General features: G+C 34.9%; 1 protein-coding gene across 4 annotated transcripts in view; it reads left to right on the forward strand.

The window, feature by feature from the left end:
* Window positions 1-12,767, forward strand: part of LOC119556234 (protein sprint) — a 114,922-nt gene that overhangs the window by 34,984 nt on the left and 67,171 nt on the right. Inside the window, exons 1-2 of one of the 4 annotated variants that reach the window (XM_037868264.1) lie at window positions 6,568-6,722; window positions 8,837-9,030. The exons of 2 other annotated variants lie outside the window; for them this stretch is intronic. In XM_037868264.1, coding sequence (XP_037724192.1) covers window positions 8,978-9,030 — 53 coding nt within the window. In that variant the 5' untranslated portion in view covers window positions 6,568-6,722; window positions 8,837-8,977. Of the gene's footprint in view, window positions 1-6,567; window positions 6,723-8,836; window positions 9,031-12,767 lie in introns of those variants that run through there. One more of the 4 variants, XM_037868267.1, reaches the window with a different exon arrangement.

A 12,767-nucleotide genomic window follows, 5' to 3' on the forward strand; every position in this document is an offset into this window, starting at 1 on the left:
AAACACAGGCACAAACTAATTAAGTAATTACTTTTCGCTAATTAAACGCAAGCGGAAGAGAAATTCAACTTCAATTTGACTTGATGCCCGTCTCCTTGGCCGTGACTCTCTGTCCATCAGCCTCACACTTAAATATTTTTTTCTTGGCCCAACAACTTTTGCCATTTTGCTCATTTTATGTGGATCGATTGAATCGACGATGCTTAAATATTAATGATGAAAGGGGGCGAAAAACTAGCAGTAGTTCGGCTTTTTGGTCCTTTCATAAGCGGACGAAATGGAGAAAAGTTTACCACAGCTTCCGAACTTGTGACTCATGATTCCTGGAGTCCTTGGTGTGGAAAAGGAAAGGTCGAGGGATTTTAGTTTGCCAGCCACATAAGCTACACCTGCTGTGAATCGATTTAAATGGTTGGGTCTGACCAGGTTCCGTCTTTGCAATTTAAGCTAAATTTATTTTAAATTATTCGAAGAACATTCCCAGGTGTTCTTACACAAGAAGTACGAGTATGTCCCCAAAAAAGCTTGTTAACCGTTTTGAATATATTAATGATATGGTTGTACATGAAGACTTCCAGCAATTCTTCATAAGAAACGTCTAAGCCTGAATAAAAGTTAATAAATAAAATAAAGAAGTGAATAAAAACAAGAAAGGAAGTTAGCTTCGGCAAGCCGAAGCTTATATACCCTTGCAGCTATAATTATTAAATTTAAAAACACAAAAAATGATATTCCCAATAGTATAAGATAATATGTCAAAAAACACCGAAGCTATAATTTGTTTCATATTATTTTCCTACCAATTTTGCGATCGTTCCTATGGCAGCTATATGATATAGTCGTCCGATTTTGATAAAATTAAATTCGAAACTCAGAACTAATTAAAAAATGTTATTTCCAAGCGTAGGAGGTTATATGTTAAAAAACACCGAAGCTATAATTTGTTTCATATTATTTTCCTACCAATTTTGCGATCGTTCCTATGGCAGCTATATGACATAGTCGTCCGATTTTGATAAAATTTAATTCGAAATTCAGAACTAATTAAAAAATGTTACTTCCAAGCGTAGGAGGTTATATGTTGAAAAACACCGAAGCTAAAATTTTTTTCATATTATTTTTCCACAAATTTTCCGATCGTTCCTATGGCAGCTATATGATATAGTCATCCGATTTCGATAAAATTTAATTCAAAATTCAAAATTATTTAAAAATTGTTATTTCCAAGCTTAGGAGTTTATATGCTAAAAAACACCAAAGATATAATTTTTTTTCATTTTTTTGTCCGATTATTCCTATGGGAGCTATAAGATATAGTTGTCCGATCCGGCTGGTTCCGACTTATATACTACCTGCAAAAGATATAAGACTTTTGGGAAAGTTTCAGCCCGATAGCTTTAAAACTGAGAGACTAGTTTGCGTAGAAACGGACGGACAGACGGACAGACGGACAGACGGACAGACGGACAGACGGACAGACGGACAGACGGACAGACGGACAGACGGACATGGCTAGATCGACTCGTCTAGTCATGCTGATCAAGAATATATATACTTTATGGGGTCGGAAACGTCTCCTTCACTGCGTTGCAAACTTCTGACTGAAATCAATATACCCTCTGCAAGGGTATAAATATCTTAAGACTCTTGGACGTCTAACATTTTGGTATCGTATTTCTTACTTGTATTAAACATACACGCCAAAAATATTAAGACTTCATTTTAGAAATGTCATTGCCGTTTTTTTTCAAATTCCGTTAAAATTTCATTCATTTAGTTAATTTACTAAAAAATGTGTAAATGTAACAAGTAGATATTTTTATTCATTTTAAAGAAAAAACACAATAGACTTTAAATTTCTAAAAATCCTGGGTGAATACTTTTTGAGAAGACTGTACTACGGTCTTCTCATAACGTATATCAGTACCTATTTTTTGTTTTTTATATTCATATCTATATTTTTTTAAATTCATATCTATAATAATAACACGCAAAGTTATTTTTGTGAGTTTTATGAAAATAAAAATAACTATGTAAATAAATTTAAACTTCGAAGAGAACTAAAAGTCTTTATAGAATCGTTGGTAGAGCCAGTCGATGGAACTGGTAGCTTAAGAGCTGGGAAAATCCGAAGAAAATAGTGTCGGGAAAATTTCAGACACCATAATTAACTTGCTCATAACGCGGCAACAAAGGACGACAGCTCGTCGCGGCGAAAAGTGGGCGGAAATGGGTGGAAAAGGGGGTTTTTTTTTTGAGGTGGCAAGGAGACGCCAGATGCTGCCCGCTGGAAAACAACAACAAAACAAACAAAAAGGGGGCAGCATTGCGTGCGGAAGGGGCGTGGCACTAACATTGGATCATTTTTTTTGTTGCCGCACATTATTTTTTTCCCATTTTTCCAGCAGACATTTGCCATTTTCGTTGTTGTTGTTGGAAAAGCCGTGCAGCGAAGTGCTTTAAAAAGATAAAAGCCATTTATCACGCATGCACACTCAAGCCCCTTCAAAAAACTGGGGGAAAAGCAGTGGATTTTATCCCCGAAATACAGGTGCAGGAATCGAAATATATTGTGGGTTAGAAATTAGAGAAAGGGGAAACTCCTCCATTGAACTGGCTAATCCCTAAAAGGAAATTTAAAGGCAGAAAATATTATATGTGCTATGTATATTTATAGATATAATCTATATCTAAAGATATTATCTTAGGATATTATCTCTGGATATAATTTTTAGTTCTATATTGTACTTCAAATATATCCAATAACACCAACGTAATTGAATTAAAAGTATTAAAATAAAATAAAAATTTAAATACTATCACCTAAAGTAAGGTAAACAAAAAATATATATTTAAATTCAAGCTAATATATTTTCAGCGCATTTTAAACAACTTTTTAGCCATTTCTAATACCATCAAACACGAATTTGTAGATGCTAGGCCAATTGGGAACCATTTTGTATGGGTATATATGTATATATAGAGGAATATAATTCCCACTCCCTCCGACATCTTGACTAACGGTCACATCATCCATATAATTTCCGGCCTAAAAGCATGCAACAGTTTCCCGCCTTCCTCGCTTTCGGCCACTTTTCAGTTTGGTTTTTCAATGCACGTAGCAAAAGTTAGCCAAAGTCATAAAGCACTTTTTTTTCCTTCATCTCCTTTTTGCTGCCAATTCAATTTGTTATCATTTTTTCGTTCGTTTGCGGTTACTCTGGAGGAAAATCGTAAATAAACAAGAGAGGAAAAAGGAAAATTTTAAGGAAACAGCTTCACTTCCTACTCAAAACTTCCACTTTGATTATAAAAAAACTATTAAATATATTGGATTATCTGTTTTATATTTATAAAATCTAAACCATTTTATTGGTGTTTAATTTTTCTTTATAATACCAATGTTTGTTTGTCTCTTTTTTAAAAACAAACATAAAGAATATTTGTTATTCTAAAACTAATTGTAAATTTCAAAAAATATTATTATCATAATAATCACAAATTCACCACTAAAATTATTACAATCTTATAAAAATAAAACTTTAAAATGCCTTAGCAAGGATAAGAATCAAAGATGCTTACTGTCAGAAATGTTAGGAAATGTTATGTTGTTTATATAATAACTCCATATTATATTTCCACCAGATAGCTTAAAGAAAAGTCTTTCATAAATATTTAAAAAAAATGGTTTATTGTTTAGAAAAATAACCCCAGATTAAACTTTCATCCTGATAGCGAAACATCGATGGTAAGTTGTAAGAAAAGTACAACGATAGATGCGAATGTAGCCACTAAATTTGCGGCGTCGCCGTTAAGTTTTATCGCATTCGCGTGTCTGGCATGCATGCCTCACTACCGACCCGCCCACCGCCCACCACCCCGCCCACTGCCACCCACTGCCACCCACTTCCACCCACACAGACAACAAACAGCACGCAACTGAGCTGAAAATTGCTACTTTGTCTGGCACTCTCTGAATTCAGCAGCAATGTGGACTAGTGGGTTAATATGTCTATCACTTTTATATGGCTAGTTGACGCTACTAATATACGTATACCACTTGAAATTGAAATAGCTAAAAGTCTCGAAGGTTTTCCATTAACGGCTTTCGATTCCACGGATTGCGCAAGTTGCCGGAAAAGGGAAAAGTCAATTGCGCAAAGGAAAAATTTATGTTTGCCATTCATTGGTAAAAAAAAAAAATGTTGATAGTTTTCCTCAATATGAAAGTGAAAAGAGGAATTTTTTACGATTTATCAAAGGGATCATGAGATACTTCAGATATTTATTTACAAATCTAAAAAGGTTTTAGACCAGACCAATTTTTTTAACGAATATCATTTGAAAGATTTGCTTTTCTTATAAAATACAAAAATTATACTTATTTTACTTTGTAGAATTTGTTACGATTTATTAAAAGGATCCTGAGATACTTCAGATATTTATTTACAAATCCAAAATGGTTTTAGACCAGACCAATTTTTTTTTAACGAATATCACATAAAAGATTCGCTTTTCCTATAAAATAAAAAAAATTATACTTATGTGACTTTGTAGAATTTGTTACGATTTATCAAAGGGACTTTGAGATACCAAACCAATTTTTTTAAAGAATATCACTTAAAAGATTCACTTTTCTTGTAAAATACAAAAATTATATGAATTTGTCCTTTAAGTTTAAGATATTTAAATTTTAAAAGTTTTGTTTTGCATAAAAATGGGAATTTAAACATATTTTTGGTTAGAAAAATTTTTTTTTATAAATAAAAAAGATGATACTGTTTTTTTTCCATATATGTATCTCTCCCTTTTTATGAATTTCTCTGCAACTTTTACTCGCCGCAACTTTTCTGCCACTTGCCACAATTTGCATTGCGAATTTGCGGTTGCACTTGTTACTTGTTGCCCACCACCCACTTTTCCGCCCACCGCCCACCTCCCGCCATTTTCCTTAACCCTCTGCTGCCGCTCGCTTATTGGATTATGCGCTTTCTCTTTCACACACTTCCGCATTTGCCGCAAGAAAAACTGGAAAAGGCCAATGGACAGTGGAAAAACCAGACGCAGCGAGGAAGAAAAACGCGAATCCAGGGGAAAATCTCTAGCGACGTCAAGAAAAGCCGGTCAAGCTGGCCTGAAAGCTCTGAAATAGTTTAGCTCAATTGGATTGGATTTTTCCAAGGCAGCGAGAAAAAGTGGAAGCGGCAGCAAAATTGTCTAATTAATTTGCATTTGCCGATGTTTGTTGCGTCGCTTATCGATTTAATTGCCCGTCGCCCAATTGAAGTTGATTGAACTTCCAGGAGAGCAATAAAAAAAAAAAAAAAAAAGAGTGTGCCGATCGGCGGGAGAGCCACTAATCAGTAATTTGAGACCGGAGAGAGCGAGTCCTTAGCCCACTCTCATTTCCTGGCCAACTCTTTCCGCTCTCTGGAAAATTCGCACAGTGGCTGCGATCGATGGCCAAGGCGATCAAAAAAATGTACTCACTAAAAAAAACTGTTTTTATTTTGTGCAAGAATATATTTCATATATAAAAAAATTTGAAATCTATTTGTAAATTTGTATGTGCCGTCTTTAAAACGAAATATCAAAACTGATATTAAGTCTGACTCATTTGATTTCTGTTAAAATCTCACAATTGTGTAGTATTTGCATAAGCACAGTGGATCATTAGAAGCAAAAATTGGAAGCCAAAATAAATGTGTCCAAAATATTACAATTTTTGGGGTAATTAATACTAATGCATCCTAATTTTTTTGAATACTTATCTATTGTATTTTTGATTTTAATAATATAAACGTTTTCCTTCGATACACACTCCCATTTGTTTGTAATTGAATCATCTACAAAATGTATAGCATAACTTAGATTAATATTTAAGAGAGTATGTGTGACTCACTTTTCTTTAGTAACAAACTTCAAAATCTATATTTTTTTGCATATGCACAGTGGTAAGAAAAATTCTACCAAGGTCTTAAAATATATATATTAAAAATTAGACATTATACGATATTTTTTCGATATTTAGGATAATTATATGATCCCGAGATCTTTTGCCTTCGATACACACTCCCATTTGTTTGTAATTGGATCAACTAAAAAATATAGAACATAGCTAAGATTAATATTCATGAGAATTTGTCAGACTCATTTTTCTTAAGTAACAAACTAACTATATTTTTTGCATATGCACAGTGGTAAGAAAAATTCAACCAAGGTTTTAAAATATATATATTAAATAATTTAAAAAAAATTTTTTTCGATATTATATTTCGATATTATGATAATTATATGATCCCGAGTTCTTTCCCCATCGATAAACACACCCATATGACATGTACTATGTGGTTTTTAAGTTTGGTTTTTGGTCTTTTGAGTTTTTCCCTTCTCTTCGAAGACACAGTTCGTTCGCATCGAATGTGGATCTTCCGCCGGGGCTTCTATTTATAACGCCCGCAACTTGTGTGTGCTGCGGGGCGATCTGACACCACAGTGCCTCTTGGGGCCGCGATGCCCAAGTCGATGCCACAGTAGCCTCAAACCCGTCAGTCACAAGAAAACTTTCGATGCGAACGCGCGCCGCATCTCCACGTTCTCCGTCGTTGCTGTTTTTTGTGCTTCTCGGGGGGCACACACGGTATACGATTGCGATTTCGATTACGATTGCGATTACGATTGCGAGTACACGAGTTCGAGCCCCTCGATCGCGATCCACAGAGGTGTGACCATTGCCCCTGGGAATCCTCCTACCTGACCCCAACCCACAAAACAAATCCAATGTGATTCACCGCGATTCGCTTGAAATTCTTCGCCAAATCGGATGCTTTTTTTCGCAACGCAAAAGCAATATCACACAGAAAACAATTTAAGATTATAAAATAATACTGTTGACTAATGATTAAAGAATGCTTTAAAACTATTGATATCATTTTGTATTCATAAATAGGGAACATTTTAAATTAATCACCCTCTTCAAGTCTTATATCAATGAGAAATTGGAATATAATATTTAAAACTATGTTTTTTTGTATTACCCCTTTATAAAAAGTACTTGATTTACCATGTTACACTCGATTTGATCGTTCATTCTAACATGACTAAATTTTAATCAATATATTTGCAACCCTTTTCCTAGACATTTTATGTTTTTTTGTTGCCAGGGGTGATAGTTGCGAAATGAAGTGCTGGAAAAACATAATATGGACACATGTTTTTCCGAATAAATTAAATAAAATTAATTGTGCCAACAGAAATTTAACAAGGAAAAATCTTTTGTTACCACATTTATTCGTATTGTATGCAAAATAGGGCCTAAAGTTACCCATTTCGGGGTCACCTTTTCTTCGTGTGTGATTGTTTAACGCTCTTATGATTGTGATTTCCCTGTGTGCTGTAACTTGGCTAACGGTTAACGGTAAACTGAGCTGACTAACAAAAAAAAAATAATGATGATGATGATGATAATAACAAAAAGAAAGAAAATAAAACACTTTTATTTTTTTTGACAAACGACACAACGAAGCGTAAAAGAAACAAAACAAACGAAATAAAAAGGAAAAGAAAAAGATAAACAGCAATGGTAACAAACGAGGCAAATTAAATTGCAATTTATGTAATTTTTGTGGCCATTGTGGCTGGGTCATTGGCATCTTAGCCCCCAAGTACGAGATCAAATTGGGATGGCAAAAAAAAAGGGGGGAAAAAACAAGCGAGGAAAAGATCCGATCGCCATGCAGATATGAAGACTAAATTGTGGGTCTTAAAAGCCTTAAGACTGCAGAATTCTGCGGAATCGGTTTGTTCATTAATCACACGCCAAACGATCGGCAGACTTTAACCACTAACGACTGACAAATGACAGATCCCGGCTTCTGGGTTGCTCTAAATGGATATATCTGCGAAGAATCTGCGAAGAGTCCATCAAAAGGGGTATTTTAGAGGGCTCCTTTGTTCAGATCAATAAAAAACCCATGATTCAACTAGCAATTCCCATTACTAAGCATCATAAATGGTTTCTTTACTGAAAAATTCTCAGATATTATGTTTATAGTGAATAATAGATAGGTTTAACCATAACAAATAATAAAAATATAAAAAAAAATGTTTTATGAAAGATCCCAAATATTAATATTCCCGTGTTTCTTAACTATTTTAATAATCGAATCAGATCCAATCATACATTTAAAAGGGTTTTCTATAACCAAATTCAAAAGAACTTCCCGAGTATTCATATCATCATATCATATCTTATCATATCACATCATATCATATCATATCATATCATATCACATCATATCATATCATATCATATCATATCATATCATATCAAATCATATCCTCTGTGTACTTAAAAATTCTCAAGAAATGCCTAGCCAATTCCATTTTCTGATAAAAACCCAAGTTAGTCAGAGTATTTTTTAAATTGCTTAATTTACAAAAGATATAGTACGGCATCAGGCCTATATATCCCTATATATCCCCAATGAATCAAGCCAAAAAGAGCGTGACAAAGACCGACTGGCGAATCGCGTCGCGTTTTTCATATCGCATCGTATTGAAAAGTGTTTATCCGTAGTTCCATCTTTTTGTTTCTGTTCAGTTTTACATTATTTTGTATGTTGTGCCCCAAGTGAAACGATCCCATGAAAATATAATATAAATATATAAACGAGCCAGTTGTTCCGCTCGCCAGTTTGTATATTTTTTTCCGAGGCAGCCACAAGATCTTTTAAGCGACTCCCTGTGTGTGTGGGCGTCTGCTCAGTATCGCTCGTCTATATATGGTGTATATATCTTCTGATTAGTTTAATTAAAGCGTATTTCAATTGCCCAGTGCGCAGTTGTTGTTAATGCCACCGCCAACCGCTGTCTTTGTTGCACCACATTTCCTGCGGCATTAAAATTGAAAAAAAAAAGAAAGAAATAGAGGAGGCACCACCACCACCATTGCGGACGCCAAGAAAATCGGGAAAACATGACAACGACCAGCCTGGGCAGACAAATACTGGAAAAGTTCTTTCCATTTCGGTAAGTGTTCAAGGAGCATAGTATGTACTTCTATTTCGGCGGAGCCTAAAGACCGCCTAAAGACTATCAAGTGAAAAATGCCAAAGTGCCAAAAATAAATATGGGTCAGGCGACGACGACGATGCGTCGGGACGGGAACCGCCATACTCATAAGATTGACAATGATGCGCCCCCCACTCCGTCCACGTCTATATTCCACTCCCGATCTCCTACTCAATCTCCAACTTTTGGCAAGTTGCTATTTTGTCTAGCATCCATAGAAACCGATTTATAGATGGGGTCGCAACCCAAAAATATACCCAATATTTGCAACTGTACCGTTTATAACCAGATTTGGCAAACTTAATTGATATCATTATATTCGAAAACCTAACTACAAAGGAATTTTTGAACCAGGGTTTTGAGTTTAACATTCCCTAAATTTTTTAGTATATAAGTGGGAATCGGACAACTATATCTTATCGCTCCCATAGAAATAATCGGAAAAAAAATTTTTAAAAATTATATCTTTGGTGTTTTTCAACATATAACCTCCTACGCTTGGAAAAGGCATTTTTTAATTAGACCTGAATTTTGAATTTAATTTTATCAAAATCGGACGACTATATCATATAGCTGACATAGGAACGATCGGAAAATTGGTGGGAAAATAATATGAAACAAATTATAGCTTCGGTGTTTTTTGACATATTATCTTATAGTATTGGGAATATCATTTTTTGTATTTTTAAGAATTTCAGTATACAACTTTCTTTCTTGTTTTTTAAATCAAAGTACGACTCCTATTATAACCAATTAATTTGTATAATGATGATTAACTTATGATTTTTCGGTTACCTACATATTTTTGTATGTTTAATTTGTTTTTACTACCTCCCTCTATAAATTTCAAATCTCAAGTTATATTTTTAAGGGAAAATACAAGCCTCTTGTGCATTAAAACCAATTAATTTGTATAATGATTATTGTATGAATTTTGATTACCTTAATTTATGTTAATTTATAAAATATTCTCTGTTTATATCGAATCTCATGTTGTCTGTTTAAGGAAAATACAAGCCTTATATGCATTAAAACCAATTAATTTGTATAATGACGATTAAATTTATGATTTTCGAAATTGCTTTCTTAACGTTCGCGGTTTGCATACAAACTGAGTTTAATTTGAAGTATGGCCATAACTTACTTGCCACCAAAAGAGTGCTGGGTAAAATTAAAATCGTTTTTCCAAAACGATCATCAAAGAGTAGCCACAACTTTTCACATTTGTCATGGGTAATTAAAGTCAGATATTTGATGGATGCCATACATTGGACATCCCTGATTTGTCTCTAGTGATCTCACTATCTCTCCTCGAGTTAACATTGTTTACTTACAGTTTGCAGCTGTTTTCGGGGCCACAATGAATAAACACTTTTGATGACCAGAACGATCGCAGCTGCCTCTTGAGTTTTCCCCAGTTTTCCACCACCCACCACCCAATTATACCGCATTATCCTGACTGACTGACTGACTGACTGGTAACCCTAATAAACATATTTTCTCATTTGCAAAAGTCTCATTATTTCGCCCCCCACTTTTCCATTCGAACGCGAACTCATCGCAGACCATTTTCCTAAGCATTTTTATCGCATGCCATAATTGTCTGCATAACAATAACACTTTTGACATTAACAACAACCAGCGGAAAATGGCCAACATTAAGGCAACAACAATGTCATAATTTTTCACAATAAAAAGTGTTTTTGTTGATTAAATGGCGCAGAAGAGTGAAGCCCGAAAATGATGGTAAAAACGGGGGCGCCCTGCTAATTTGCCATATCTGGAGTACAAAAAAAAGAGGGAAAAGGGAAAACTTTTGCTCACTTTTCCATTTTCTCACTCTTCCGAAAGTTTTCGCCAAGCGTTTTTTGCTTCCCAAATTGTATTTCTTTTTTTTTGTGGTGTGAAGAGCCAAAAATGGAATTGGCCCTAATTTTATTGCTTTCATTTTATGTTGTGGGGATTTCGGGATGGAAGCATGTGAAAGGGTGCGAACTTAAGTTCTTCAAAAGACTAAAAAGTGGGGGGTGGTCGACAGTTTGAAGGCGTCAGGAAGTGGCATCATCTTATGTTTTTTGTCATGCATGTTTATTGGGAAACAAGGGATGGGAGTTATATAGCGCTAAGGAAAAAACATAATGTAACGCGTATCCAGTTTATCCTGACGCATAAAATAACGCTTAAGATCATAATAGATCGCATACGATATCGATTTCATACTAACGCGTTATATATCACGTAATATACCGCATACCATCCTGTCTACAGCGCGGAGGATACCTCCGTAATGGAACGCGTATGATAAAACGTAATCAAATTGCGAACCATATCCATTCCTTCTATCCTAAGATAGCTCGTTATAGAACGCCTACGATATTCAGTATATCATGACGTAATATTCACGCATATTATCCATTCTATCCTAACGCGTAATACACAGCGTAAGCATATACCATCCTAGCATATACCATCCTATCCCAACGCTTACTATAACGCTAAGGATAATGCGTAATGTAGCATTATATTAAGCCTTAGGATAGGATGGTATATGGTAGACGCTATGTTTTCGTATGATAAAGCGTTATAAAATCCGTACGATATCAAATCCTTATACCCTAACGCCTAACATGCATAACATAACTCGAAAGTGGGCGTCATAAAACGCGTCTAAAAACGTATAGGGTAAGGTATAATAAAATATAAGATAAAGCGTAATATACTAATGATCGTCACTACTTTCATACCTCGTTAGGAGGTTTTTTTTGCGATGAGCAATGAATTCGCGATAGTTTATTTGTGAGATACATCCTCTTGAACGCCATCCATCCCTGACATCTGCAAATTCTGCCAAATGAAGAGAGAAAGTTGCAGTTTTTTCTGTCCGCTTTTATTTGCCATTTTGCAATCTGCTAAAATGCATTTGGCCATAAATGGCATACATGTATGTACACTAATGTACATGCATACTCGTTCACATAAATTTCACAATGTTGCAAATGGCCAGATGCCATACAATTTTGTCTTCATCATTGGCAAAGTCAACTTCAACTTCATCATACTCATAGTTATTTATACTGGCATTTTTAACGTCAACGTTGATGGGCCACCAAATGCTGAAATTTTCTATTATTTTTATTTGATTTGGGCAGGCAATTTCATTAGTTAATAAAATAAAAGGTTGGAAACCCCGTTTAAAATGACAAAATTATAAAAAAAAATCATCAACAATTGTTTCTACGATTTTTGGTATATGCAGAATTTATAATGAAAACATAATATCTGCTATGAACCTTAAACGAATATTATCACATGTGAAGCAAACAGTTAAATTAAAAGAAACCCATTCAAATTAGAAAAGAATTCGCTAAAAATAAATGAAGTACTTTTATGTAATATTTCATTTGCTCCCCTTGTTGTTGTGGTAACTTTCGCTAGAAAATTTATTAATTTATCCTAGGGGAGCAATAGTTCGATGCGTGTGTTTGTGTGCTTTGCTATCCCCGGATACCCGGATTCCTGACCCCTGATCCCTGACCCCCGGAACTTCTCCCTCCCCCTTACCTCTCCTGGGGGTCAGTAGCCAGTAAACACGGATATAACTCCTGTTCATCGCAGGACCTCGGCTCCTTCAACTTTGAATGCTGTTGAGATACTTTTTGTTTGTGTTTTTCTTGTCGTAAAGTGGGCGGCAAAAG

Source organism: Drosophila subpulchrella, chromosome X (assembly GCF_014743375.2).
Source record: "Drosophila subpulchrella strain 33 F10 #4 breed RU33 chromosome X, RU_Dsub_v1.1 Primary Assembly, whole genome shotgun sequence".
Taxonomy (NCBI): Eukaryota; Metazoa; Arthropoda; class Insecta; order Diptera; family Drosophilidae; genus Drosophila; species Drosophila subpulchrella.